We start from the raw sequence: 25,795 nt of genomic DNA, 5'->3' as shown, positions 1-25,795 counted from the left end.
CTTATTAGTCACCTGGTGGTGTATTGATAATCAGCAACACCCTGTGGTTTTCACAGCCAATAGATTTGAACTGTAATCAGTAAAGAAGGTCAGGCAACACTAATCAAGCACTGATCTCCTTTGCTGTTTGTTTGAGTAGCCTAAAGAGAATGCTAAACTTTGTTTTGGAGATATCAGTAGGCACTGGCTGCTCATACTTTATTTAATTAACCAATCCCAATCATCCTCCCAAAAATGTAATAAAAAAGTGGTGAGGAGCTATTTTCATTATTACCTGCTTAAATTTAATAAGTGCTGTCACACTAAAAACTGACTAAACGCTGTCACACTAAGAACCTAATGGCATCACATTTGCCTTTTATTGTACATTTTATCTAGGTCTATTGTTAAAAGGGTTTCAGATATAGTGATATTTAATTCCTGCAAATACCTGTCTATTACTACTTAAGACCATGTGGGGGGTTAAAATGAAGCGTAAGCAGATTTTCAAATATACTCTTAATTCAACTACTAGGGACCAAAGAGTAGCCTTCCAGAAAATCTGACAACTCTGAAAATTGTCTTGATAAAAAGGATTAATAGTTTAATAGATGGCTACAGCCACCTTATTCCTACGTGCGTTCAACAACAACCGCAGCAGCACTGTGTTGGAGTGCTTCATGACTGCAGTGGCCAAGTATGTCCCCCAAGAGTTCCCTCGAGGGTACGGACAGACCGTGGTGGCGAGAACAATAATGTTTGCCTGCTGATGAGTGTCTTTTGAGGTTCTGGTAGAGGCATTTCCATAAGAGGAATGAGTACACACAATCAGCAGATTGAAAGACTCTGGGGTGACATGTGGCGTGGAGTAATCAATGTTTACCATGACCTCTTCAGTTTTCTTGAGAGAGAGGGTATAGTGGACCCTGATAATGAAATGCATCTTTGGGCACTGCACTATGTATATTTACCAAGGATCAACAGGGACTTGAATGCCTTCACGAACCAGTGGAACCACCATGGTCTAAGGACAGAGAGGCACCAGTCCCCCTTGCCATCTTGGTAGTGGTTGCCTAGCACAGCAGAGACAGACAACCACAGCAATCAGGGATCTGTTTGCATCTGAGCCCTCGGAAGTTGCTGGTGAGACAGACAGCACTGCAGGAGTAATGGGTGGTGGCCGTGCTGCTCCAACAAGAGAGGATGAAGCTGCAGGGAGTGGCTGCTGCAGGAGAGCCCCCTGATATCAACTGGCCTGAACGAGTGCAAGTGCCTCAGACATGCTTTACTCTGGACACTGTGATGACTCAACAAGTTGAAGAGCAGTTTGACCCTCTTGGAGGCCGCCGAGTGGACCTCGAGATTGAAATCCTCAGAGATGTCCTAACTTACCTGGAGTCCCTAAATATACACTGAGGGTCATTTTTGCTTGCGACTGACTGTTTGTACCAGTGAAGTGACTGAACAAGCAAATTGTTATTTATTTATCTTTTTTAAATTTAGTTTGGTGTATTTATTTTGTTTGTTTTCTGCAACCAGTCTTATTTGTCAATGTGATTTTGGGCCCCCTTTTTATTGACTAATATATGTGCAACCCTAGCAAACGTTTCATCGCCTGTTCCAGTTGCTGTTTATAAATGTATGTTTCAATGTTTGTTAAATGTTTTTGAAAAAATATTTTCATATTTTGAGTCAATTTTTTTTATTTCCATTTATTTTGAGTATCTACTTAGGAAATTAAATGGCTAAAACAAAATACTACACATGAAGTCAGCATTGATTTGTGTTATTCAGACATATTTACACCTGTTCTAGTAATTTGACCTCTCTGTTAACCTTTGGACTGACTCATATATGACACAGGAGTCAAGATGGATTTTGGGCATTTGGAAGTATTTTATTCTGCAACGGGACACAACCATTCAGTTCAGGGAGATAAATAGATGGCTCGCTTCCACCACATCATGAAAATCATACTTTGCTGTAGGTTACTTTGTTGGATTCAAAAACTTCAAATTGCAGGCTTTAGTTTGTGCTCATGTTGAAATCTTACAATAAAATAAAATTTCAATTGAAATAAAATAAATTAAAATGACTGTGTACCTTTTACAATAATGCCACAACAACGTCTAATAGTTAAAAAAATAGAACAGATTATTTAGAATAAAAAAAAAATCAGATGATCCTATGCTTTACATGAGCTTAGTTTATTAGAGGGAATAATTTATATATTGTCCTCTGCTGCCACCCTCAGGAATGATAGAGCAACAGCAGGCAAACTGCTTTAGCTCAGTCAACAAGCACAAATAAATGCTTTTTAAATGATATTTTGTATTTGTATTTATTTATAAAGGACAACACACATTAATCAACATTTCTGTAAATGTGCCAGTGTTAGCCAGCCGGCTAATTTTCAACTATAGTCCTTTGGCCAGATGATTTTAGACCAGAGCAGCAAGAAACAGCAAGATTTTAGTGCAGGTTAAACTACACAGACAGAAAATTAACAAGACATTAGTACAGATTAAACTACACAAGCAAGAGTCAACCATACACCATACAGACAGCTAAAACAACAGAAAAGCTTTCTCAGCTTGCCATGCAGTGCCACAGGAAGCACCAAAAACCCCAGCACAGCTACACAGCAAACAGTATCCACCTTCAGCATAGGAAGCCATGTAAACATCAGAACACATAGTAACATAGACCTAACCCATCTTCTAACACTGCTCAACCATGCAAAGCCGTAGCAGCAGTAATGAAAAGATGATACTAGGCTACATCAGTCGTTAGGTATGCGTTAATATTACACTGATTGTTAAGATGGTAAAATATTTAAAATACAATTTAATTTTTCATACATCCCCAAGAAAAAATACAGGGCGAGTTAAACTTGATACCGGGCAAGATATCAGCAGTTTATCAATAATAACAACAATAATATAAAAAATACTGGTTTAAAAATGTTCACAACTCTGACTATGCAAGAGCCAGGCCTTATAACTATACTCCACAGATTTCAATATACAGCCATAAGGTCCGACAATCACTGAGATTTTCTTCCGGCTTCTCAAACAAACAGCAAAGGAGATCAGTGCCTCAGGAATGTTAGAGCAACAGTAGGCAAACTGGTTCAGCCCAGTCAACAAGAACTAATGAATGCTTTATAAATGCTATGACTATACTGTAGTTCACATGTTTGAACATATACTGATATGTATAAATAATAATGAATAAAAACTAAAATAACACCCAATGTGAATATTCTCTTTAGGCTACTCAAACAAACAGCAAAGGAGATCCATGCTTGATTAGTGTGGCCTGACCTTCTTCTATACTGATTGGGTGATTACAGTTCAAATTGGTTGGCTGTGAAAACCAAAGGGCGGAGTTGATTATCAAAACGCCACCAGGTGTTTAATAAGCACTTGTTTATAAAAAGCCTGGTGACGTCAAACGCTTGGAATACATAGAATACTAATCTCTTAAAATAATTGTTGGCATGATTTTTTTAAAAATCAAAACAAAGTGCAGTGTGAACACAAACTGAACCAACTGAAAAATTCCACAATGTTGACCACCGAACTATAGGTGTGAAAGCGCCCTAAATGTATTTCTCATTATTTCCAAGAAGCACAATAGTGCTAAGCCTATAACTTCAACGGTCAGTCCATGATAGTTTGGACCGAAAGTGAACGAGGGCAGGTGCGTTTTCAATCCCCCGCTCCTAGCCAGCCCACTTTCCCTCTGCTCTCCATGTGGACTCCGTGCAATGTCTGTTTTTTGTCATACATAAGGGCTAAGGGGAAGTGAAAGAGGGGAAGTTGAAATGAAACCCAGGCCAGATTTGATACTGAAAGACTTCCGATTCAGCTGTGAGGAAGTTTCTATTTACTGTAACATTTGATCATGTGACCAAGTTCCATCCAGTGAGACAGCACATTTCATAGTGTGGTGTGGCCACACACACACACACACACACACACACACACACACACACTCTGACGAGGGATAAGAAGCGCCGCTTCACTTCGTCTGATGAAGTTGAACGCAGACCTGCTGAGGACAGAAGAGACGCACGCTGATGGCTGAAAGTTCAGTAAGTGGAGCTATGATTAGTTGAGATGTCAGTGATTGTTGTTTTTGGAGAAACGGTTGAATTGACGGTGAAAGTGTGACTGTTTAAAGCTGTAAATTGAGATAGCTGCCTGTGTGAGCAGCAAGCAGAGAGAAGTCCAGATAAAGAGTTGTTTTGAATGAGAAAGATGAGTTCAGTGTGATTTAGGGTCTGTCAGGGCTCTTACAGATGTGTGTGTGTGTGTGTGTGTGTGTGTGTGTGTGTGTGTGTGTGTGTGTGTGTGTGTTAAAATAGGTGTACTGATGATGTAAATATCTTCAGAACATTGCTATACTCTGCATCTTTGTTTGAGTATGCTGCTTCATTTAGTAAAAATAAAATAGTAAACCGTCTTCAATATGGCAGAAAACTAAAGCCAGTTTCAACCTATTTTATGTCACCATCATCTGTGTTACTCAACTTCAGGGAATAAGTGTGTCATCAACAGTGTTGGGCAATTTACTGAGGAAGTGTAAAACGTTACTTTTTACTTATTACTCCTTAAACAAAGTAATTATATTATCTTTCGTATTACTTAGTATCAAAAGTAATTAGTTATGTTATTTATTATACTATTGTATTACTTTTGCTTGTTTAGCCAGCTCCTTGGATTATAAACTGTAACATAATTACTGTTTTGGAAATTGTAATCCCTTTCACTAATCGTTACTGGGGAAAGTACCAGAACTCAGCAATGAAATATTCAAGGGTTTTATTAAGTATAAGTATAATAATATTAAGACTGATATTAATATACTTATAGTACAGTACAGCAAAATAACATCCAATAGCTTTTGACCTTGCTAGGGTCAGCAGGAGGCCCATAAAAGTTTATTAAAATGTATTAATCACGCAATAATCTGTAATGCTAGATTTATACATTAATCTTCTAAATGTGTTCCAGTTTGTTTCCAGGGCCCTGTTTCAGAAGAGTAGTCAATTTAAACACAGTCATGGAAATGCTGTTAAAACACATTCAGACTATTTGCAGTCTATTTAGTAGGAATTATGTTCCATCAGTGCGACCAATCACATCATGTGTTCAGAGTGCAGTATTTTAAACACAAAGTGTGTGGTAAAAACATCCATTTCATAACAGGAGAGTGGGGTTCGAATCCCGGTCAGGGCTCATCCAGTGAGGGTCAAGACCATAGAAATCATGAATACATGGCAGAACCAGCCAGCTAGTAGATGACTTGTTAGTTGGCTAAGATTAGCTTGCTAACTCTGCCACGCCACACGTGAAAACGTAGTCTCACATTGCCAGACATATCTCCACAGCGCTGCAGAGGACAGTGTCAACAGGAGCATACACTCCTGGATAGGAGAAAAAACAGTCAAGGGATGTTTGTAGTTCTTTACAACAATTACCATCGTCTTGGGCGGCGCTAAGCTCCTGATGCAGTGACGGTGGCTCTGCAAAATAGTCTCTGGAAGGAACTTGTTTTGGTGGAACATTTGCACCCCACAAAAGAACAGTCACATACAATATTAATTTCACTTAACTATTGACACAATACAGTAACATAAGCTATATAAATTACCTGGAAACATAGAGTTAAATGTAATTTGCTCCTACCAGTTTGTGTATTTTGTCCATAGCAAATCTCTGCCAATAGGTTCCAAAATTTCCTAGTTAGATAGTAAATGCCATGTTCAGTGTAAATCTTTACAATCATTCCCCTAATGAACCAAGCAAGCTTGCCTTGTTGCACAATCCAAATTTTCTCCAACGCTTGCCATTTTCAGCGTGTAATGTTTGCTTGGTAGCTCAGATGATCAGGTTGCTGTTCATCAATTATTTTAATGTAAGCACAAAGAAAGTGAAAAGTGCCGGACATCCGGCGGAACTGGAACAATCCGGTAGGTGAACCATCGTCAATCCAGACTACTGAAAACGAGGTGAACAAAGTTGTCACTCATCTGGCGATAGCAATGTGCTTCGTGTGGAAGCATTAAGTTGTTAAATTTGACTCATTTAGCGAGTGGCTCTCTGCCTTGTAATGTTACTTTTCCACAGCTTGTTTCTCCATTACAAAAGAAAACTCACCTCCACAACTTCCTGGAAGTCTGTTTATACAGAAGTTTATACGTTACCATTGCAAAGGTACACATAAAAATGCCTGCCAGGCCTACCATTCTGCTACATTGATTTGAATGGAAATGGCCTTTCTTTACATTTTATTTCTGTGGGCAAGACCCTTCATGCTATTTGCCTACCTCAACTATAAGCAAAACCATAAACAAGAGTCCTACCTGCTCGGACAACCTAATGTGAACAAGACATTTGTGGACTAAAGCAAAAAATATGGAACTTCTGTAATGCTACTACATAAATGACCCCAGGGAAAGGGGTTACAGGAAGCGAATGTTGGACTAATAGATACTTTGAAACCCAACATCTAAGCTAACTAAGAAACAACTACTAGCTCAGTGTTCCAATATTCGCAGTCACAAACTAATATCACAACTAGAGGTACAACAAAGATGCTACAGTAAGGGGAAGCCAGGACAACAGGTCAGGAGGGGATGCCAACACCCCCCCCTACAATCCGAGATTGGGTAGCAAGCCCAACAACAAATTTCACACAACAGCATCTGATCGAGAGATAATCATAAGGATACCTGAAGCCGGTTATTACGGCTAAGTGACAAAGTACCCTCTGAAAAGGTATCAAAGTTTAAGGAAGATGGTCAAAACTGAAGGGGTGGAACTACCAGAAGGCAACATAGCAGATGTTCAGGACAGCCTTGGAATCCCACAGCTAATGGAAATCACGAGTAGGCTGCATACCACACCGAGTGTCTCAGAAGTGGAACATTTTGCCTGCCCAACTCACAGATTTTGTTGTTTTGGTCATTTTTCCTGGATATTTGTTCTTCTAGCATAAAAGTAAGTAGTCTACATAGTTAAATGGTTTCTTCCATTTAGTCCAGTTATGAAGAACACAGATCAAATATTTGTGACTGTGTTTAAGTTGTTGAAATAGTGAAGTGATGTATGACCGGGAGTCTGCACTGGGAGTTCATTTTGAAAATGTATCAGATGCTCTAGCCTTTCCACTCCCTGCAAGGCCTGTAGAACGCCCTCTGGCTCCGTCAAAAATATACATGGAACGCTTCTACAATGTGCTGCAGAATCACAAGGCCGTGATTGCTGGTGGCAGCCGTGTCGCACCGGAACACCTGGTGGACTCTAAGGGTATGGCAAGTCCTGAGGAGTCAGCTGAATGGAAAAAACAAGGTCCGAGCCATCAACACTGTCATAAATGGCAATAATTAAGAAAGAACCGGTTAGTCCGACATGAGTTCATCCTGCTTCTTTATTAATTTATTCATTCACTGGGTGAACACCAATGACTTCACGACTGCAACTACGTTGGCATGCAGCCACCTATCATTAAAAAAACATACACACTGCCCGTCATCAGACACCCTACTGGTATAATAACCTGGCCAAAGGAAGAGATAGTGGCCACTGATATCAAGACAAGAATGCTCTTCACAATGCATGGAGTCTAGCAACCTGAGACTATACACCAAGCGGAAGGAGGGTGGTTGAGGACTAGTGAGGTCAGAGCCACTATCCAGGAGTACATCAGGAATATGGCCAAGTAATGACCTGCTGTGCGTGAAGTGAATAGCTCAGGCAGCAGAAACCTGGTGATGAAGAGGCAGAGGGAGAAGAGGAACCATCATGGATAGACAAGTCCCTGCATGGCATGTACCACTGACATGTACTGTAGAAGAAGTGGCTGATATCGAGAAACATTCCAGTGCCTGGAAAAGGCTGATTTGAAAGATAGCACAGAGGTGCTAATCATGGAGGCACAAACACAAGTACTGAGCACAAGATCAATAGAGGGCGGGGCCTACCATACCAGACAGGATCCCAGGTGCAGGCTGGGTAAACGTGACCCTGAGACAGTCCAGCACATAACAGGTACGGCATACATGAGCGCCGTTAACCAAGTGGCTGGCATAGTTTATGGCAACATCTGTGCAAAGTATGGGCTGAAAGTCCCATGGTCAAAGTGGGAGGCTCCTCCAATGGTGTTTGAATGAAAGAGCTAATATCCGGTGGGACTTCCAGATCCAGACTGATAAAATGGTAATGGCTAACCAATTGGACATTGTGGTGGTCGACAAACAGCAGAAAAAGGCAGTTGTAATAAACGTAGCAATCCCAAGCTACAGCCTGGAAAATACCAAGGGCTTAGAGAAGATCTAAAAAAGATGTGTAAACCGAAGGCAACAGTGGTTCCAGTGGTAATCTGTAACCCCCAAACTGGGACAGTGGCTCCAGGAAATTCCAGGACCAATAACTAAGATCTCTGTCCAGAAGAGTGCAGTCCTAGGAATAGCTAAGATACTGTGCAGGACCTGAGCTTGAAGGAAGGAAAAAGACCGCCCAGGATGGGGTGATTAGGGAGTTATATTATATACTGTATCTACTATGTAGCGTTGATGCACAGCATGTTGGCGATTGTACTTTTGACCACTGCTTTACTTTAAGTCAGAGGAATGCAAAGTTTATTGATCCATATTCTTGGTTCATGAATCCATGTTCTTGAGTTATTAAGTTGTATGTGGACAGATTTCTACATCAATATTTGTCTGCTTCTACTTAAAACTAATACAAAATTGTCATCACATCTCAATCTACAAAACTGGTCTGTTTTGATAATCTAAGTATTTTTAACCCCAAAAAAATTCTATAAGTTGACAATTTTCTTTTGATATCTTTTGGATCTTTGCAGGGACCAAAGATGGAGACACCTCAAGAGGTCGTCTTGGGAACTTTAGAAGATTTGGGAGCTGAGGACTTTGAAAAATTTAAGTGGCACCTGCAGCAGAAAGGGGCCCTTGAAGACTTCCCAGCAATCCGAAAAAGCAAACTGGAGAATGTAAACAGGGTGAAGACAGTGGACCAGATGTTCTCGACCTACAGTATGAACACCATTAAAGTGACTAGAATAGTTTTAGTGAAGATGAATCAGAATGGGCTAGTGAAGAATTTATCAAACACCGTCTCAGAACCTGCAGGTAATTCATAATATTATGAAATAGAAAATGGATGTAACAAAAAATCAAACATCACAATGTCTTCAACAAACAGCTCTGTAGCCAATGTCTCCCTCTTATCTACAAAGATAGACGTATATATTGTGCTTACAACAACAGAACAAGCTACCAAAGCAAACATCTACCACAGACACAAAATGTAAAGTGTCTCCAAGAAAAAAAGTTGATAAAACAAAGTCTGACAATCCACTTTTTGTTGGCTCTTCTGGTTAACAATTGCACACACTGATGCCACTGTCAGAAACAGCTTGGACAATATTAATTCCCATCCTTCTATAATTAAGTCATACACCTTCTGGTTTCTTTGGAGACCACAGAGTTCATGGATGCATGACTTGGACACACAACATATCAGTTGTTGTTGAGGAATAATAAGTAATTTAAAATAATCTCTCTCTCTCGTAAATAGATGTCAAGAAAACCAAAATGTGCACAGACATGAACTGCAACAACCCCTCATTGATTTCATTGTTTTATGTTTTCAGAAATTCTTGCTTCATGCCAGCGAAAAGTCAAATCCAACTCACAAAAGAAGATCCAGTGTGTGTTTGACGGGATTGCTAAAGCTGGAAACAAAACCCGTTTGAATAAGATGTTCACAGAGATCTACATCACAGGCGGAGAGACTGAAGAGGTCAATGATGAACATGAGGTCAGACAGATTGAAACAGCATCCTGGAAACCAGACAGGCCAGAAACAACAATCAGATGTGAAGACATCTTTAAAGACCCACCTGGAAGAGATGAACCAATCAGAACAGTGATGACAAAGGGAGTGGCTGGCATCGGGAAAACAGTCTTAACACAGAAGTTCACTCTGGACTGGGCTGAAGGCAAAGCCAACCAGGACATCCAGTTCACATTTACATTCACCTTCAGAGAGCTGAATGTGCTGAAAGAGAAAAAGTACAGCTTGGTGGAACTTGTTCATTTGTTCTTTAGTGAAACCAAAGAAGCAGGAATCTGCAGGTTTGAAGAGTTCCCGGTTGTGTTCATCTTTGACGGTCTGGATGAGTGTCGACTTCCTCTGGACTTCCTCAACACTGAGATCCTGACTGATGTTACAGAGTCCACCTCAGTGGGTGTTCTGCTTACAAACCTCATCAGGGGGAAACTGCTTCCCTCTGCTCGCCTGTGGATAACCACACGACCTGCAGCAGCCAATCAGATCCCTCCTGAGTGTGTTGACATGGTGACAGAGGTCAGAGGGTTCACTGATGCCCAGAAGGAGGAGTACTTCAGGAAGAGATTCCTAGATGAAGGGCAGACCAGCAGAATTATCTCCCACATCAAGAAATCACGCAGCCTCCACATCATGTGTCACATCCCAATCTTCTGCTGGATCATTGCTACAGTTCTGGAGAAGGTGTTAAAGACCAGAGAGGAAGAAAAACTGCCCAAGACCCTGACTGAGATGTACATCCACTTCATGGTGGTTCAGTCCAAACGGAAGAATGTCAAGTATGATGGAGGAGCCGAGAAGGATCCACACTGGAGTCCAGACACCAGGAAGATGATTGAGTCTCTGGGAAAACTGGCTTTTGAGCAATTGCAAAAAGGCAACCTGATATTCTATGAATCAGATCTGACAGAGTGTGGCATCGATATCACAGCAGCCTCACTTTACTCAGGAGTGTTCACAGAGACCTTTAAAGAGGAGAAAGGACTGTACCAGGACAAAGTGTTCTGCTTCATCCATCTGAGTGTTCAAGAGTTTCTGGCTGCTCTTCATGTCCATCTGACATTCACCAACTCTGGAGTCAATCTGCTTTTGGAAAAACGAAAAACAACCTGGTTGTCTAACGTTTTCAGAGACAAATCAACATGTTTCTACCAGAGTGCTGTTGCCAAGGCCTTACAGAGTCCAAATGGACACCTGGACTTGTTCCTCCGCTTCCTCCTGGGTCTTTCACTGGAGACCAATCAGAATCTTCTACGAGGTCTACTGACACAGACAGGAAGTATGTCAGAGACAAACAAGAAAACAGCCAACTACATCAAGAAGAAGATTAATAAGGATCTGTCTGCAGAAAAAAGCATCAATCTGTTCCACTGTCTGAATGAACTGAATAATCATTCTCTAGTGGAGGACATCCAACAGTCCCTGAGATCAGGAAGTCTCTCCATAGATAAACTGTCTCCTGCTCAGTGGTCAGCTCTGGTCTTCATCTTACTGTCTTCAGAAAAAGATCTGGATGTGTTTGACCTGAAGAAATACGGTGCTTCAGAGGAGGCTCTTCTGAGGCTGCTGCCAGTGGTCAAAGCCTCCAAAAAAGCTCTGTACGTGCACACAGAACTATCCAGATTAAATATAGTTTTTCTTCTTCCTAACAACATTTTCTAGTTATTGTTTTCTGTTGTTGCTGATTCCTCTTCAGGTTAAGTGGCTGTGAACTCTCAGAGAGAAGCTGTGAAGCTTTGTCCTCAGTTCTCAGCTCCCAGTCCTCTAGTCTGAGAGAGCTGGACCTGAGTAACAACAACCTGAAGGATTCAGGAGTGGAGCTGGTGTCTGCTGGACTGAAGAGTCCACACTGCACACTGGAGACTCTCAGGTTGGTGTTCAGCTGGCTGAAAAATGATGGCTCTCAGCTCTTATTTACTTCATGTATTAATTATTGGATTGACTTTAATTTTCAGACTGAGTGGCTGTAACCTGTCAGAGAGAGGCTGTGAAGATCTTTCCTCAGTTCTCAGCTCCCAGTCCTCTAGTCTGAGAGAGCTGGACCTGAGTAATTATAAATATGTAGATAAACCTATTGTGCAAGTTGCACTTAGTGCAGATGTGATGTCTAAGAGTCTTATCTAGCACCCAGTGATGTGGTGTTAAAAAGTTTTATTGCCTGTGGTAGGAATGATTTCCTGTAGCGGTCCGTGTGACATCGAAGCTTTCGGAGCCTCTTAGAGAAGGTGCTCCTCTGTTGGACCAGTGTGAGGTGGAGAGGGTGGTCAGGGTTATCCATGATAGATAACAGTTTGTTCAGTGACCTCCTCTCCACCACATATTCAAAAGTGTCCTGTTTGCAGCCAATAACGGAGCCACATTCCTGATGAGTTTGTTCAGTGTGTTTGTGTCGAGAACAGAGCGCTGGCCACAACAGACTGGTAGAACATCTCCACCATTCAGCTGCAAACAACAGACTGTTAGAACATATCCACCATTCAGCTGCTAACAACAGACTGGTAGAACATCTCCACCATTCAGCTGGTAACAACAGACTGGTAGAACATCTCCAACATTCAGCTGGTAACAACAGACTGGTAGAACATCTCCACCATTCAGCTGGTAACAACAGACTGGTAGAACATCTCAACCATTCAGCTGCAAACAACAGACTGGTAGAACATCTCTACCATTCAGCTGGTAACAACAGACTGGTAGAACATCTCCAACATTCTGCTGCACACGTTGAAGGAGCTTAGCTTCCTCAGGAAATAGAGTCTGCTCATCCCTTTCTTGTAAACAGCAGTGCTGTTGATTTTCCAGTTCAGCCTGTTGTCGATGTTGACACCCAGGTATCTGTACTCCCCAACCATGTCCACATCTCCACCCAGAATCTATCAGAATTCTAATTCTCTAGTGTGGGGCATTTCTAGGACTTGAGGAGGGTTTTGTTTTCAGATTTGTGTGGTGGATTATGATGGGGGTCTACATCAGAAGTGTTTATTACAGGACTTCAGAACACTATTCTCCATCAGTGACAGTTTTTGTTGCTGTAATGAGCATCTAATGTGTCTAACATGTGCATGGGTGTGTGTGTGTGTGTGTGTGTGTGTGTGTGTGTGTGTGTGTGTGTGTGTGTGTGTGTGTGTGTGTGTGTGTTTTTTTTTGCAGTCTGTCAGGCTGTCTGGTCACAGAGGAAGGCTGTATTTTTCTGGCCTCAGCTCTGAGCTCTAACCCCTCCCATCTGAGTGAGCTGGACCTGAGTTATAATCATCCTGGAGACTCAGGAGTGAAGCTACTGTCAGCAGGACTTAAGGATCCTAACTGGAGACTGGAAACTCTCAGGTATGGACAGATGGACAAACAGTTCCTCTGCCATTAACTGAGGAACTCTGGTTCATGTTTAATGGATGATCTGAGTGAATGTGTATGAAGTTGATTGTGACTATTTCTTCCTGCAGGATGGACCATGGTGGACCACAGAGGTTGAAACCTGGTGTGAGGAAGTGTGAGTGTGTTTTAAGTTTGATTTATTTAATTCACTAATTGTCCGGGTGAATGCACATTGATCAACATCCCTGTAAATGTGCCAAAAGGCTACTTTTCACCTGTTATCCCTCTGCCTGATGTTAAATATAAAAATAAAATAAAAACACACATGTCAAATCAGAACCGGAGAAAGTAAAACATCTGAGCAGAATGAAGAGCTTAGAGGAGTCAGGCAGCATCATGCAGTAGTGAATAATGCAGACAATGCATACAGACCAATGTTAAGCAGACAATCAGCACCAGCAGTAAAAACAAGACAACATCAAATCTCATTACAGAAAATAGGTAAAACCAGAAGGGGCACAATCTGACAGACAATCAGCACAAGCAAATGAAAGCAGACTGCTGGTTGAGGTTAGATTTTTTTCAGCAACATTTTGCATTTTGAAGAGAGTTGAGTCTAAAGGCAGATTTATGCTTCTGCGTAGGCTCTATGCAGAACTTTCGCTGTAGCCTACGTAAGTGGCCTGAGTGTGTGGTAGAGAGTTGAGAGCGTGACTCGCATTAGTTTGTAGCGAGTACCTACTCTAGCGGTGTAGATGGAGAAAAAAAGTGTCTCCCCTGTTACGGTGGGAAATCTGTAGCAGGAAAAGTGAACCCTCTCCTTCAACAGTCTTACTCCCTACTCGTCAAATGTCTGACACATGGTCAAGGACCCCTGGCGTTAAGTTTTAACGAAAGAGGGGTTCCTGTTGCGTTATTATTCAACGGGGGGGTCCATCAGATAGACATTCATGTTAATCCCTCACCGTCGGATATAGACAAAAGGAACAACACGCCCTCCTTAACTTGACATCTGTGACAGTTTTATTATTGGTATTTTTAGCCCAATAACCGCTGTTTTAATCAACATTTATTCACAAGATCTTATAATGGTTTATATGTATTTCTTTTAATGTTATTATTTTGGTCTATTTCGGCCAGGGAAGCTGGGTTGCTTTTTTGTTTATTGATATTTTTAACACCATAATGCTAGATCTATCAACATTTATTTAGATGTTATCGTGGTATTAATTTCTTTATTTTAATAATATTATTTTGGTCTTATTACCGGTGAAATATTACAGTATGCTGTAATACAGAACATTACGACATGACCGAGCTAGACGCATTCAAAGCCGAAATCCCAAAATGCAAGGCAGGCATTCATTTCAAAGAATCGGACAGCGATCAGTGGGTCTTTAACCAGCAACAACACGTTGCTTAGATTTGTTCCAGTAAGTTATGCACCGTAATAACATTTAAAAAAATCTGTGGAATACTCCGGAAGTGACGTAGTAATTACAGCTCGGCAGATAAGAAGATTAAAAATACATAATATTTGTAATATTAATATTGATGTAAGCAATGAAGATAGAAATAATAATAAAATACAGTTTCATGTATTTGTCTCATGTACTGTTTGCCCAGCCGGCCGGCGGGCGGCAGCAATCTGAAATGGAATGAAGCCCATTCACGGCAGACAGCCGAAACACAGGAGCCGACCAAGTCCACCCACCACGGAAGAACTACAAGTACGCTAGCTTTGTAACAGGTTCTCTTATGGGAGTTGTATTTTTAAAGTATATTGGTATATTTCTCATAATTAGAAGTTGGCAGAGTAGAATTTTGGATACACCCTGTGTTTTTTTTGGGATGGGGAACAGACTAGTGTCATCAGATTTTTAAATAGGTGAAAATAGTGTATTACCATATTTGACAGTGCTTACACTGGGTAAACTTTGGTGACCATATCTACATTACAGCTGAGGTCCAGAGGTTTCTATAACAGCTGGTCCTATGTGTCTAGGAGTAGTGGGCAGGAGTAATGTATCCTCTTCAGACTGACATATGTTCGCGGTTGAGACCTTTCCAACGATGTGTTTGCTATAGTCCTACGACAATGTTTTAATATTTACTATATCATGGAGACCAATTTACCGATTATACATTACTGTCCCCAGAGGGATATTTGCCTTGAGTTCAAATGCTTCACACATAACACTTATTGTTTTATCATACAGCTGACATATACTATACAATAAAAAACAACATAAACAAAGTGATAAGTAGTCAGACTGTAGCACATCACACAGCCACAATCTATTGCTCATTTTTCACAAACCGTGACAAGAGCAACCCACACACAACCCTATATACATTATATCAAAAATAATATCAGCTATTGCACAACCCCTGCAGCCTCAAGCAACATTATTTAAAGTTTTAATTGAGGTAGGTCCGAATTAGGCCTATAGTTTAGAAATGTTAAGTTTACATTGGGGTACCCATATCTTCTGCCAGAGGATAAGAGCTCATACTTGGCATGGATAATAAAGATAGATCAGACCATACTCTCTGTGCTTGCCTGGGGAGACTGGTTTCTATTCCTCTCCACAATCTTCATGACAGTCATATTAATATGCTCTGTTATGCAGCCTTGTATAACATAAACGCTCTGATTCACTGTGTCTGCTCTAAATGATAACACACACTTTCAACATGGGCCTTCCAGCCAAAGGTGTTGTCCATATGAACGCCAAGGTGCCTTTAGGAGCAGAGACGATTGATTGGTTCATCATTTATGACCTCTGATACCCTCTGACCCATGTCACGGCAGTATATAGGCTGAGATAGAAGTGTGCCAAAAATGCCAAAACACATGTTGTATATGTACACATACTCAAACAAATATATACAGTACATCTTACTCTGTGAACAAAAACCTCAGCAAACATTAGCTTATCCTTTTATTTCCTGAAAATGCTTCCTAAAACTAGTCCCTTCTTAGTTTTGAAAAGGTAATCTCAGTAAAGGCTACAAAGGTTAGGATGGCTACAAGCTGTAACCACGGTGATTGATATGAGGATCATCTTCTGAATATAATAATTAATATGTTAGGCCTACCATGAATTAATATTTTCAAAAAAGTAATTTATTTAAAACAACTAATAATGCAGTGTTATTTTAAATCAAACTAAGTCCCACACATAAATATGCTCATGTTCTTTTCCCTTTAGTCTTTGCTATTAATATTCATCAACTGCAAAATTAGAAAATCGCGTTTCTAAATAACTATGCATGGAAAATAAAATAAAAAATGCTTTTCTTTGTGTATAGTTTATTTTTTGTTTTTCACAACAGTACAATTCAAAACAAATGCACATTAGTCAAACAAGCCATTAGACTGTATTTCTAACACTCAACCTCAACCTCTTCGGTACAGGTTGTCTCATTGGAACTACAGCTCACGCCACTGTAGTTCCAATGAGACAACCTGTAGGGCAAGACCGCCCAATTTGGGGCCCGCGGACCAAGTTTGGCCCGTGCTCTCTTTGTTTTTGCCCCCCGTGTATTTGACATGCTCATGCTTATTCTCCTCTTATTTTAAAAGTATGACTATGAAATGTACATTTTGTGCAGTTAAAAATTATGTAATCTGAGTTTAACGGCAATGTAAAGCACAGTGCTGGTAAACTTCCCATTTAAATTACATATGTATGTTTTATCTACGGAGAATGGCAAGAATTACTGTTTTCTTCAACATTGACATTTATTTTTGGCCCGTGGCCTTCCATCCTGATACATTTTGGCCCTTCATATGAAAGAATTTGGGCACCTCTGCTGTAGGGGGACTGAAGATGGAAAAGTTACATAGTGTTGCTTTAATTTCATGTTGTTTATGGAGAAGGAGAAACCTGTAAAGAGTAGGGGAAAGGCAATGCTACCAAGCCACGCCCAAGCGGACCAATCACAGTTGCTGTGGTCTGCGTCACCGTGACGTGTAGTTACTGTACATGTTTGAGAGATGCAAGAATCTGCAATCAATTTTGTGTTGACGTCCATTATCTGTGTCAGTTTAAAACCAGATTTCTTTACATAGATCTTTACATTTTCGTGACTGAAGTACATTGATTAATTTCTCCAGAGTTTCTGTTTTGGAAAGATGTTAGAACTCAATCGATCGATTTAAAATCCACAAACACAACAAACTGAACACAATGATCCAACAGAACTAATCAATACATTTCATCAACAGTGGAGCCAACAGAAAGCATAAATATATAGAAATAAGTAATTATAAATTGTTCAGGATGTGCTATGCATCATACCAGTCCTTTTTTATGGAGTAAAGCAGAGATAACACAGCAGGAGGATGAGAAATCCAATACATGCTTAGGCTCAATTGGCTAAAAAGTTAGGAGGGTCTCGTAACATCCAGGTGTAACTGGTCCGAGCAAACGTCGATCAACTGCACGTGGGCCAACATCGCGTCAGAGAAATCATTGGTTTCCCACAGGGCTGTCTCCACCTCCCGTGAACGGATTGGCTCATACAAGGTATCATGGAATCGATAGACCTCAGAGAATACAGTGACACACATATCAAGCGTGTAGAATGCTCACGTGAGAAGGGAGGCGTGATTTTAAGTCCGGAAATGAAATTGTGTTTACGGGTTTTCAGTTGAAATTCGATTGTGAGGCGAACAGCTCGTTTTGGATAAAATGGCTTGGATATTCCATTTCCTTGGACTGTGGCGATGTATGAAAAAAATGTTTTTGGGACTATATCACCGCTGTGGATAAAATGCTGATTTATTTAAAAAACTCCAAAGAAAACTAAAGGCTACTTGAACAGAACATCTTATATCGCATATCTGTAGAAAATAATTCATACATTTACAGATGTATGACTTGGACGGAATAAACCCCTCCATTCTAGCCTCTGTAACTCTGTGTCAGTAAGGCCTAGAATCACCCTGTAACAAAAACTTGAGAGTGTTTCCAATGATATCAGGCACACCCCAGAGAGTCAAAGTTTATGGGAGCTGAACCACTTTTAATTTGGGTATGACGTTTAGACCAAAAAGCATGGGATTTTAAGCGTTCTTAAAGCGTAACTCTTGCCAAAATGCAACCTAGGGACTTTTTGTGAATGTACCTGAGTCAAACTTTCGTTTAAAAGCATATTTAGGACGGAATCGATACTTTTAAGATTTACCGTATTTTCTTAGCTTTGTAAACTTGTTCTTATAACACCTTAGACGTGTCTTTTCCTATATGAGGAAAGACAATTTGTCAAACAGCAATTAATCATTTCTCCTCATTTTACTTAGAAATTAGATATAAGTTCATTTAAACGTGGTTTATTTACCATGAATGCAGATAATCAGTGTAAAACTATAAAACTAGTGGTAATGAAGTTGGTTAAAAAGAGGAAACACAGAATTGAGTAATAAATTATAATTTTCTATACTTTAGAAACAAGCAAAGCAGACCAGGGAAGACAACAGTGTGATTTTGGGATGCCAAACAGTATCCTGACTAAACATTAACATATACCAGTCTGTGATAATCCATAAACATATATTCATCTGATCTTAAATATAGGGAAAATAATTCATAATTTCCACTTATTTTCAGAGCTGTATAGTAACGAAGTATAACTACTTCACTATTCTACTTAAGTACTAAAAGGCTGTATCTGTACTCTACTGGAGTATTATTTTTTTCTCCTACTTCCACTATTACTTGAGTACATATTTTCGATGAATTTAATACTTTTACTCCGATACATTTTTTATGTGCTGCGTCGTTACTCGTTACTGTTGTGAATTCCTCACGCTACGGAGACCGCGTAGGTTACAGTGTGTGGACGTTAGTTACGTATGCTAATTACATAATTTACGTAAGAAATCCCCGAGATCGCATCATGTTTCTTTTCATTACGGTTGCCCGTTCAGAAGTCAGAGATGATGTAAGTTTGTACTCTTTCTATTTAGCCATTGTTGCAGCAGATTAAGCTATTCCTGAGCTGTTTGAGTCTGCAGTGAGTCCTGAATGTTAACCGTTTGACCCTGTGATGTGAAGCTGCTAGTTTGCTAGCTTGCTAATTTTCCTGTTCATCACACGTTACTAGCTAGTGTGTGATAACTTTTTTGGGGGCTTTAATTGTTACTGTGCTGGAGAGGATGTTTATTTTACTTGCACAGTGTGATAATTGTACATTTTATTTCTGTATTTGTTATTTTTAATGTAATTAATATTTCTTAATTCCTTTGGCTACAGCCTTGGCTAAACATTTGACGTAATATAAACAATATGATATTCAAACTTTTGACTGCTTTCTTGAATAACTAAATAACACAATACTTGTACTTTTACTTTCAGTACTTGAGTAGTACATTTTAAAATAAACTACTTGCAATACTTAAGTACAAACATTTTTGAATACTTTACTACTTCTACTTAAGTGTTGTGCTTAAAGAGCACTTCTACTTCTACTCAAGTCACTTTTTTGATAGAGCACTTGTACTTTTACTCAAGTATGGGTCTCTAGTACTTTATACACCTCTGCTTATTTTACTCTAAACTTGTTTATAATTTCATGTAAATTAGGTTTATTGACCATAAATTCCAAAGAATAAGTGTAAAACTATCAAACTAATGGTAATGAGTTGTAATGAGTTGACTAGAAGGTGTAAAATAGAATTGGGTGATATTTAGGGCCCGAGCGCTGACAGCGGCGAAGGCCCTATTGAAACTGCAGGAATTATCAGGGCCCGAGCAGTGAAACTGCAAGGACCCTATTGTTTTTACTCAGATTATTTTTACCAATTCCTCATCGCATTTTTGAGGGGGTTAGAATGCACGAAAACTCACAAAAATTTGCACACATGTCACAACTGGTGAAAATTGCAAAGATTCAAAAAAATTACACATATCCACAACTAGGTGGCGCTATTGCAGAAACAAAAGCATTTGGCCCTTTAACTCCCAAACCGTACATCTCACATTCAAAAACCATATATTTCCGCGTTCCCTGGATCCAGCTGAATCTCCTGATATAGGCCATGCCCATTTCCGCCTAGACGTTTATGCATGAAAAATTGCAATTTATCGAAAACCTACTTTGCCGAACTCCTCCTAGAGCGTGCGACCGATCTGCACGAAACTTGGCAGGTAGCATCTCCAGATGTACCTGACTAAAAGTTATCCAAAGAATTTTTATAGGATAAAAATTGCACATATTACGCACAAATTTGTGTAGCTAAGTATGCAAACACCAACTTTGCCATATCTCGACCAAAATAATAGCTATCAACGCAAACCTTAAGATTCTTGTTTGCCATGACCCTCTGGAGATGCCCCACACATTTTACAAAAATTGGCCACTAGGGGACGCTACAAGTACATAAAGTTTATAGCTCATGAACGGCTCATCCAATTTCTACAAAATTTGATGGGTACCATCTAGGGCCACTCATGAGGCCACCCCGACAGTAAGGTACTGATTGGTCCAAATTTGCACCCACATAAACACCTGGGAGCTTTGCGAGACTGTACAGCAGTTTGGCCCAAACCTGCAAGTGGGCTCCATAGCGCCCCCTAATGCCTGGAAGGCCTTAACTTCGACATATTTCCCATTTACCTTCATTAGCTCTGCCCAACCGGAAGGCGGCCATTTTTTATTATGCATTTTTCATGTGTTTTACATTCTTTCGAACTCGTCCTAGGCCGTGATTTCAATCTTCTTGAATCTTTGCAGGTAGTATCTCTTGACCGTCATGACAAAAAGTTATCCAGAGAATTTTGATAGTTGAAAAATGCGCAAGTTACAGCAACTTCCTGTCTAAACAGAAAGTTGCGTTATCTTGGCAACAATTATTCCGATTGCCCCGAAACTTGACAAGGTTGTTCGTCATGGCCGGTTTAGCATATATGCCAAACTTGGCATCAATCGGCCATTAGATGGCGCTGTTTTAATTTTTTTTTATTAATCAGCAAAATATTGATATATAGGAAATCTACTCTGTCTAACTACTCCTGGAGTGTGAGTCTGATCCGCACAAAAACTTGCATACAGACTCGGAGGCCCCTCGTGACAAAAAATTATCAAAAGAATTTTAATAACTAAAACAATGCACAAGTTACAGAGGACCAACTTCCTGTAGGTGGGTGTCGAAACAGGAACGGTTGTATATTGCACGCAGCTATTCCGATGGACACAAAACATAAGACAGTTGTTCCTCATGTGCCAATGAGGCTGTGTGCCAAATATGGCATCAATCGGCCTGTAGATGGCGCTGTTTTCATTTTTTTAATTAATTAGCAAATTCGCTTTGAGCGAAGCCTACTTTTTTTTTAACTCCTAGAGCGTTTGTCTACACAAAAATGTGCACGTAGACTCGGTGGACCCTCATGACAAATAGTTATCAAAAGAATTTTGATAGCTAACACAATACGCAAGTTACAGGACCAACTTCCTGTAGGGGGCTGTCGAAACAGGAAGTTGCATATCTTCGTGCGCAGAGGCACGAGGGCCCATCCATCGCTGCTTGCAGCTTTAATTTATACTTCATGCTTTATAAACAGGCAAACAGACCGACTCAGTTTGACGGGAAGACAACACAAGAGTTAATAAATCAACAGATGATAATCTGCTGCTGTGTTGTTTTTGTTTCTCTCCATCAGATGTCTGTCAACTGGAACTGGACACAAACACAGTATACAGACACCTCAAACTGTCTGACAACAACAGGAAGGTGACAAATGTGGAGGAGGAGCAGCCATATCCTGATCATCCAGAGAGGTTTGGCTGTCCTCAGCTGCTGTGTAGAGATGGTCTGACTGGTCGCTGTTACTGGGAGGTTGAGAGGAGAGGAAAGGTTTATATAGCAGTGAGTTACAGAGAAATCAGCAGGAGAGGAGTCAGTATTAACTTTATGTTTGGATATAATGATCAGTCCTGGAGTCTGTACTGCTATGATGATGGTTACTGTGTCTGTCACAATAAGAGAGTAACATCCATCTCCTCCTCCTCTGTCTCTGGTAGAGTAGCAGTGTATGTGGACTGTCCTGCTGGCTCTCTGTCCTTCTACACAGTCTCCTCTGACTCACTGATCCACCTTCACACCTTCAACACCACATTCACTCAGCCTCTCTATCCTGGGTTTGGGGTCTGGTCTCCTGGTTCCTCAGTGTCTCTGAGTCCTCTGCAGGACTGAGAGTCTCTCCTGTGGACAGAAACACTGACTGAACATCAGCTGCTGAAATCAAAGTTCAGTCAGTTCACCATCACACACACTCTCACTGAGAAGCAGATCTGAGACTCAAACACAAAACATTCATCTGATTTAATCTCTGTGATTATCAACATTTTAACTGTTTGACTAAAAACTAGGGCTGTCAAACGAATACATTTTTTTAATCGCGATTAATCACTGAATGTCTATAGTTGATTGCGATTAATCACATATTTTATCACATAATTAAAATTCTATTATTTTGCATTTCAGTAGTGATTGGGAATCAAATGAATGCAAATAAAGTTACTTTATGAACTTGATTTTAAGATTTGCAATTATTTATTTACTGTAAACAAAAGAAAACCGTGTGAATCTATCATTATTGCACAATTTCTCCAAGTGCCTAACTAAAAAACTAAAAATCCCTATCCTTACCAGAGTCAATATAGTGTTTAGTAACTCCTAAATAATGTTGATTACTCACTGACGTCCACTGATCAGCGGTTAATGAGACAGCATTTGCAGCACTTTGCAGCTATTCTAGTGTGGCTGCTTTCTCCGTGTGGGATGTGTATGGTGAAACTACTGTCTCCCTCGACGGCAACGAGACAGGCCAACCGTAGTACGTCTTTAAGACCCGAGTCCTCTACGATGCTGATAGGTCTGCAGTTAGTTGCCACTCGTTTAGCCCGCTAGCTGGTAGCATCACGTTAACTGTACTACTATGCTTAGCTCGTAGGTTGTAGCTCAAGCTTGACATGCTTCAGTGATATTTTAATTCGGCTTTACACAACGTGCATATGGCTTTCGACTTGTCTACGAGCCGTCCGGGAGTTTTGGAAAATAAAAAGCTCCATTCAGAGTTATTGCTGCTGTGTTTCTCCATCATGCCTGCAGCAGCAGCAGCAGGATGTGTTAGGAGGAAGTGGCAGCTTGATGAGAAGTAACGGTGCTGCAAAGGGTCAAAATAGTAGCCTATTAGGCACGATGCAAAGCCGAGTGAAGTGTAAAATAAATTAATAAATGCAGGCATGCGATTAATGCAATTAAAAAAAATGAATGGCATTGCGTCGGCCCTTAATCGCATCGCGATTAACGCGTTAATGCTGACAGCCCTACTAAAAACATGTCATAATATGTAACATCTAAAAGAAATAATGAACTTTTATTGCTTACTATTATTTCCTTTTATATTTTGAATCATATTGTAATATATTTAAAATGTGGAAAACAAATGTTTCTATAAACAATCATATAGTCTAATGTTTCTAAATGCTTTTAATAAAATCTATATGTTTCATCTTGAGGGCGATCATTTGTTCATTTGATCATATCATGATTTTGTTCATCAGTTGACTCTCTTTACTGAGATTGATACAAATGATCTCAACGCTAGAAGGAGAAATTCCCACCAATTGGACCTTTAACTCTTGTGTTCAGGGGCGGATTAAGGTGGTCAGGGGCCCCTAGGCTGCTCTTTGTGTGAGGCCCCCCCCTTAATCATTGTGCTTTACTGGAAAAATGTATTTAGTGCCATACATGGTCCACACGCAAATAAGTGGGACTGACACACAGGCACACACACACACACACACACACACACACACACACACACACACACACACGTAAAATGAGAAAACTACATCATAAAACTAACATCAACATAGATGTAAGTTGAAAGAATACCAGATATTATCCTCTGCCACCACAGCACCAAAACATTTACATCAACAATTACAATGGAAATGTAACTATAAACAACAAAGCAGCAGAATTCCCTGGATTCACAGTTCAACAGCAAGCTGGTAATCACTTTTAGCTTAATAACCAACAGGTAGGCAACAGCATCTGTTAGCTTTGTTAACCAACAGGTAGGCTACAGCATCTCCAGCAGTGCAGAACACCATGTTTTACTGAGGCAACATCACAACATCATTACCAGTGGTGGAAGAAGTATTCAGATCTTTTACTTCAGTAAAAGTACTACTGTCCTGCATTGAAAATGTTACTTAAGTAAGTATCAGGAAAATGTACTTGAAATATTAAAAGTGAAAGTACTGAATATCGAAAAATACTCACATGTTTTAAACAAACCAAACAGTTCTGTCAATCAACTAAGTGTGTAATGGTCTGATCATCTCAGCTGGACTTGTAGTCTGTTATATTGTCGGCTAGTTTACTTTAGAATAAAACATCAGATTTTATAAACTACATGTGTTTTGTGTGCAGTAATCTTAATGTGTAAAGTAACTAGTAACTAAAGCTGTAACAGATGAATGTAGTGGAGTAACTAAAGTAACTAGTAACTAAAGCTGTAACAGATGAATGTAGTGGAGTAAAAAGTACAATATTTCTCTCTGAAATGTAGTGGAGTAGAAGTAGACAGTGGCATGAAAAGAAAAGACTCAAGTAAAGTACAAGTACCTCAATATTTGGACTGAAGTACAGTACTTTCCACCACTGATCATTACTGAGACACAAACCACTGTGCAATACACTAAATTGTGAATAAAATAAAATAAAAAAACAGCAGCAGCACATAACACTTATTAACAACAATAATGAAACGGCAGCACAACATGTACGCTACATATTGTTGCATAATCATACCACCTTTAGAATTTTTTCTTTCTTGATTTTCACCACCGCAGCCACCCTCTTTAAAACCTCGGTCCAATATTCACATTCATTGTCAACTCATTTTTTTATATCTAAATCTATCCACCCACTGTCAGCCCAGCGCGTAACACTGGCGAGCTTTATGCTACCTATCTGTGGCACTCGGATCCCTCATGTTCAGCTAGCGTGCAGCTGCATTTTTCCAGTCACTTGAATATCACTGTTCCCAAATAATTTGCACGACACAACACAATGCCTTTTGAGGGGGGATAAAACAGCCATTCTCTTGGCTGCGTTTCACCATTTGCCAGTTTATTTTTAAACAGGGTTTTGGAAGTAGCCTACCTCTTTTGGTGTTTATGTTGTCTTTCTGAGGCAGCAACATCTGCGTCTTTGTTCTGGCAACTTTTAGATCCCATTTTAATCCAATATGCCCTCATGTCTTCATCAATTTTATCCCAACATGCAGGATCCGAGCTATAGGTAGCAGGATTTTTCGCCCTCTTTTTGTGTCCTCTCCGCCGCAGCAACAGGTGGAGGGGGGGCGGGGATTCCCTCCATCTCTGCCGGGGGCGCGGCTGACCCACGAGCAGGTGAACTGTTTCTGCAGCATGGCACTTCGGCTGGCTGGAGTCTCTGACCCGGCCCCTCTGTCTCTTTGTATAGATGTGACCCAATCTATCCAATCAGCTGCTTGTTTCTTTTAAATGTTTCTTATGGGCCAATTAGGGTATTTTTTTGTTCGCGCTGAAGTAAATTTAAAATAATAATAAATTGT

The 25,795-nt window shown here is 40.1% G+C and overlaps 2 protein-coding genes and 3 long non-coding RNA genes across 6 annotated transcripts in view; 3 read left to right on the top strand and 2 right to left on the bottom strand.

The window, feature by feature from the left end:
- LOC118495137 overlaps positions 1-25,795 on the bottom strand; it is a 470,232-nt gene that overhangs the window by 379,662 nt on the left and 64,775 nt on the right. The gene's annotated exons all lie outside the window — the stretch shown is intronic.
- Positions 1-25,795, top strand: part of LOC116034886 (NLR family CARD domain-containing protein 3-like) — a 972,843-nt gene that overhangs the window by 887,516 nt on the left and 59,532 nt on the right. The window lies entirely within an intron of this gene.
- The window catches only part of LOC116039322, a 95,652-nt gene that overhangs the window by 20,490 nt on the left and 49,367 nt on the right, over positions 1-25,795 (top strand). The window lies entirely within an intron of this gene.
- LOC116039321 (NACHT, LRR and PYD domains-containing protein 3-like) overlaps positions 3,931-25,795 on the top strand; it is a 43,368-nt gene continuing 21,503 nt past the window's right edge. The window contains exons 1-6 of the mRNA XM_036001615.1: positions 3,931-4,078; positions 8,857-9,142; positions 9,667-11,461; positions 11,560-11,733; positions 13,014-13,187; positions 13,304-13,350. Of these exons, the coding sequence (XP_035857508.1) occupies positions 4,064-4,078; positions 8,857-9,142; positions 9,667-11,461; positions 11,560-11,733; positions 13,014-13,187; positions 13,304-13,350 (2,491 nt within the window). The 5' untranslated portion in view covers positions 3,931-4,063. The remainder of the gene's footprint in view (positions 4,079-8,856; positions 9,143-9,666; positions 11,462-11,559; positions 11,734-13,013; positions 13,188-13,303; positions 13,351-25,795) is intronic.
- The window catches only part of LOC118495139, a 3,459-nt gene continuing 3,422 nt past the window's right edge, over positions 25,759-25,795 (bottom strand). The window contains exon 3 of the long non-coding RNA XR_004897458.1: positions 25,759-25,795. This exon is cut by the window's right edge and continues 78 nt beyond it. This is a non-coding gene — a long non-coding RNA (uncharacterized LOC118495139).

This window comes from Sander lucioperca, chromosome 5 (assembly GCF_008315115.2).
Source record: "Sander lucioperca isolate FBNREF2018 chromosome 5, SLUC_FBN_1.2, whole genome shotgun sequence".
Taxonomy (NCBI): domain Eukaryota; kingdom Metazoa; phylum Chordata; class Actinopteri; order Perciformes; family Percidae; genus Sander; species Sander lucioperca.
Note: the sequence above shows the minus strand (reverse complement) of the source record. Positions and strands in the feature narration are given on the sequence as shown.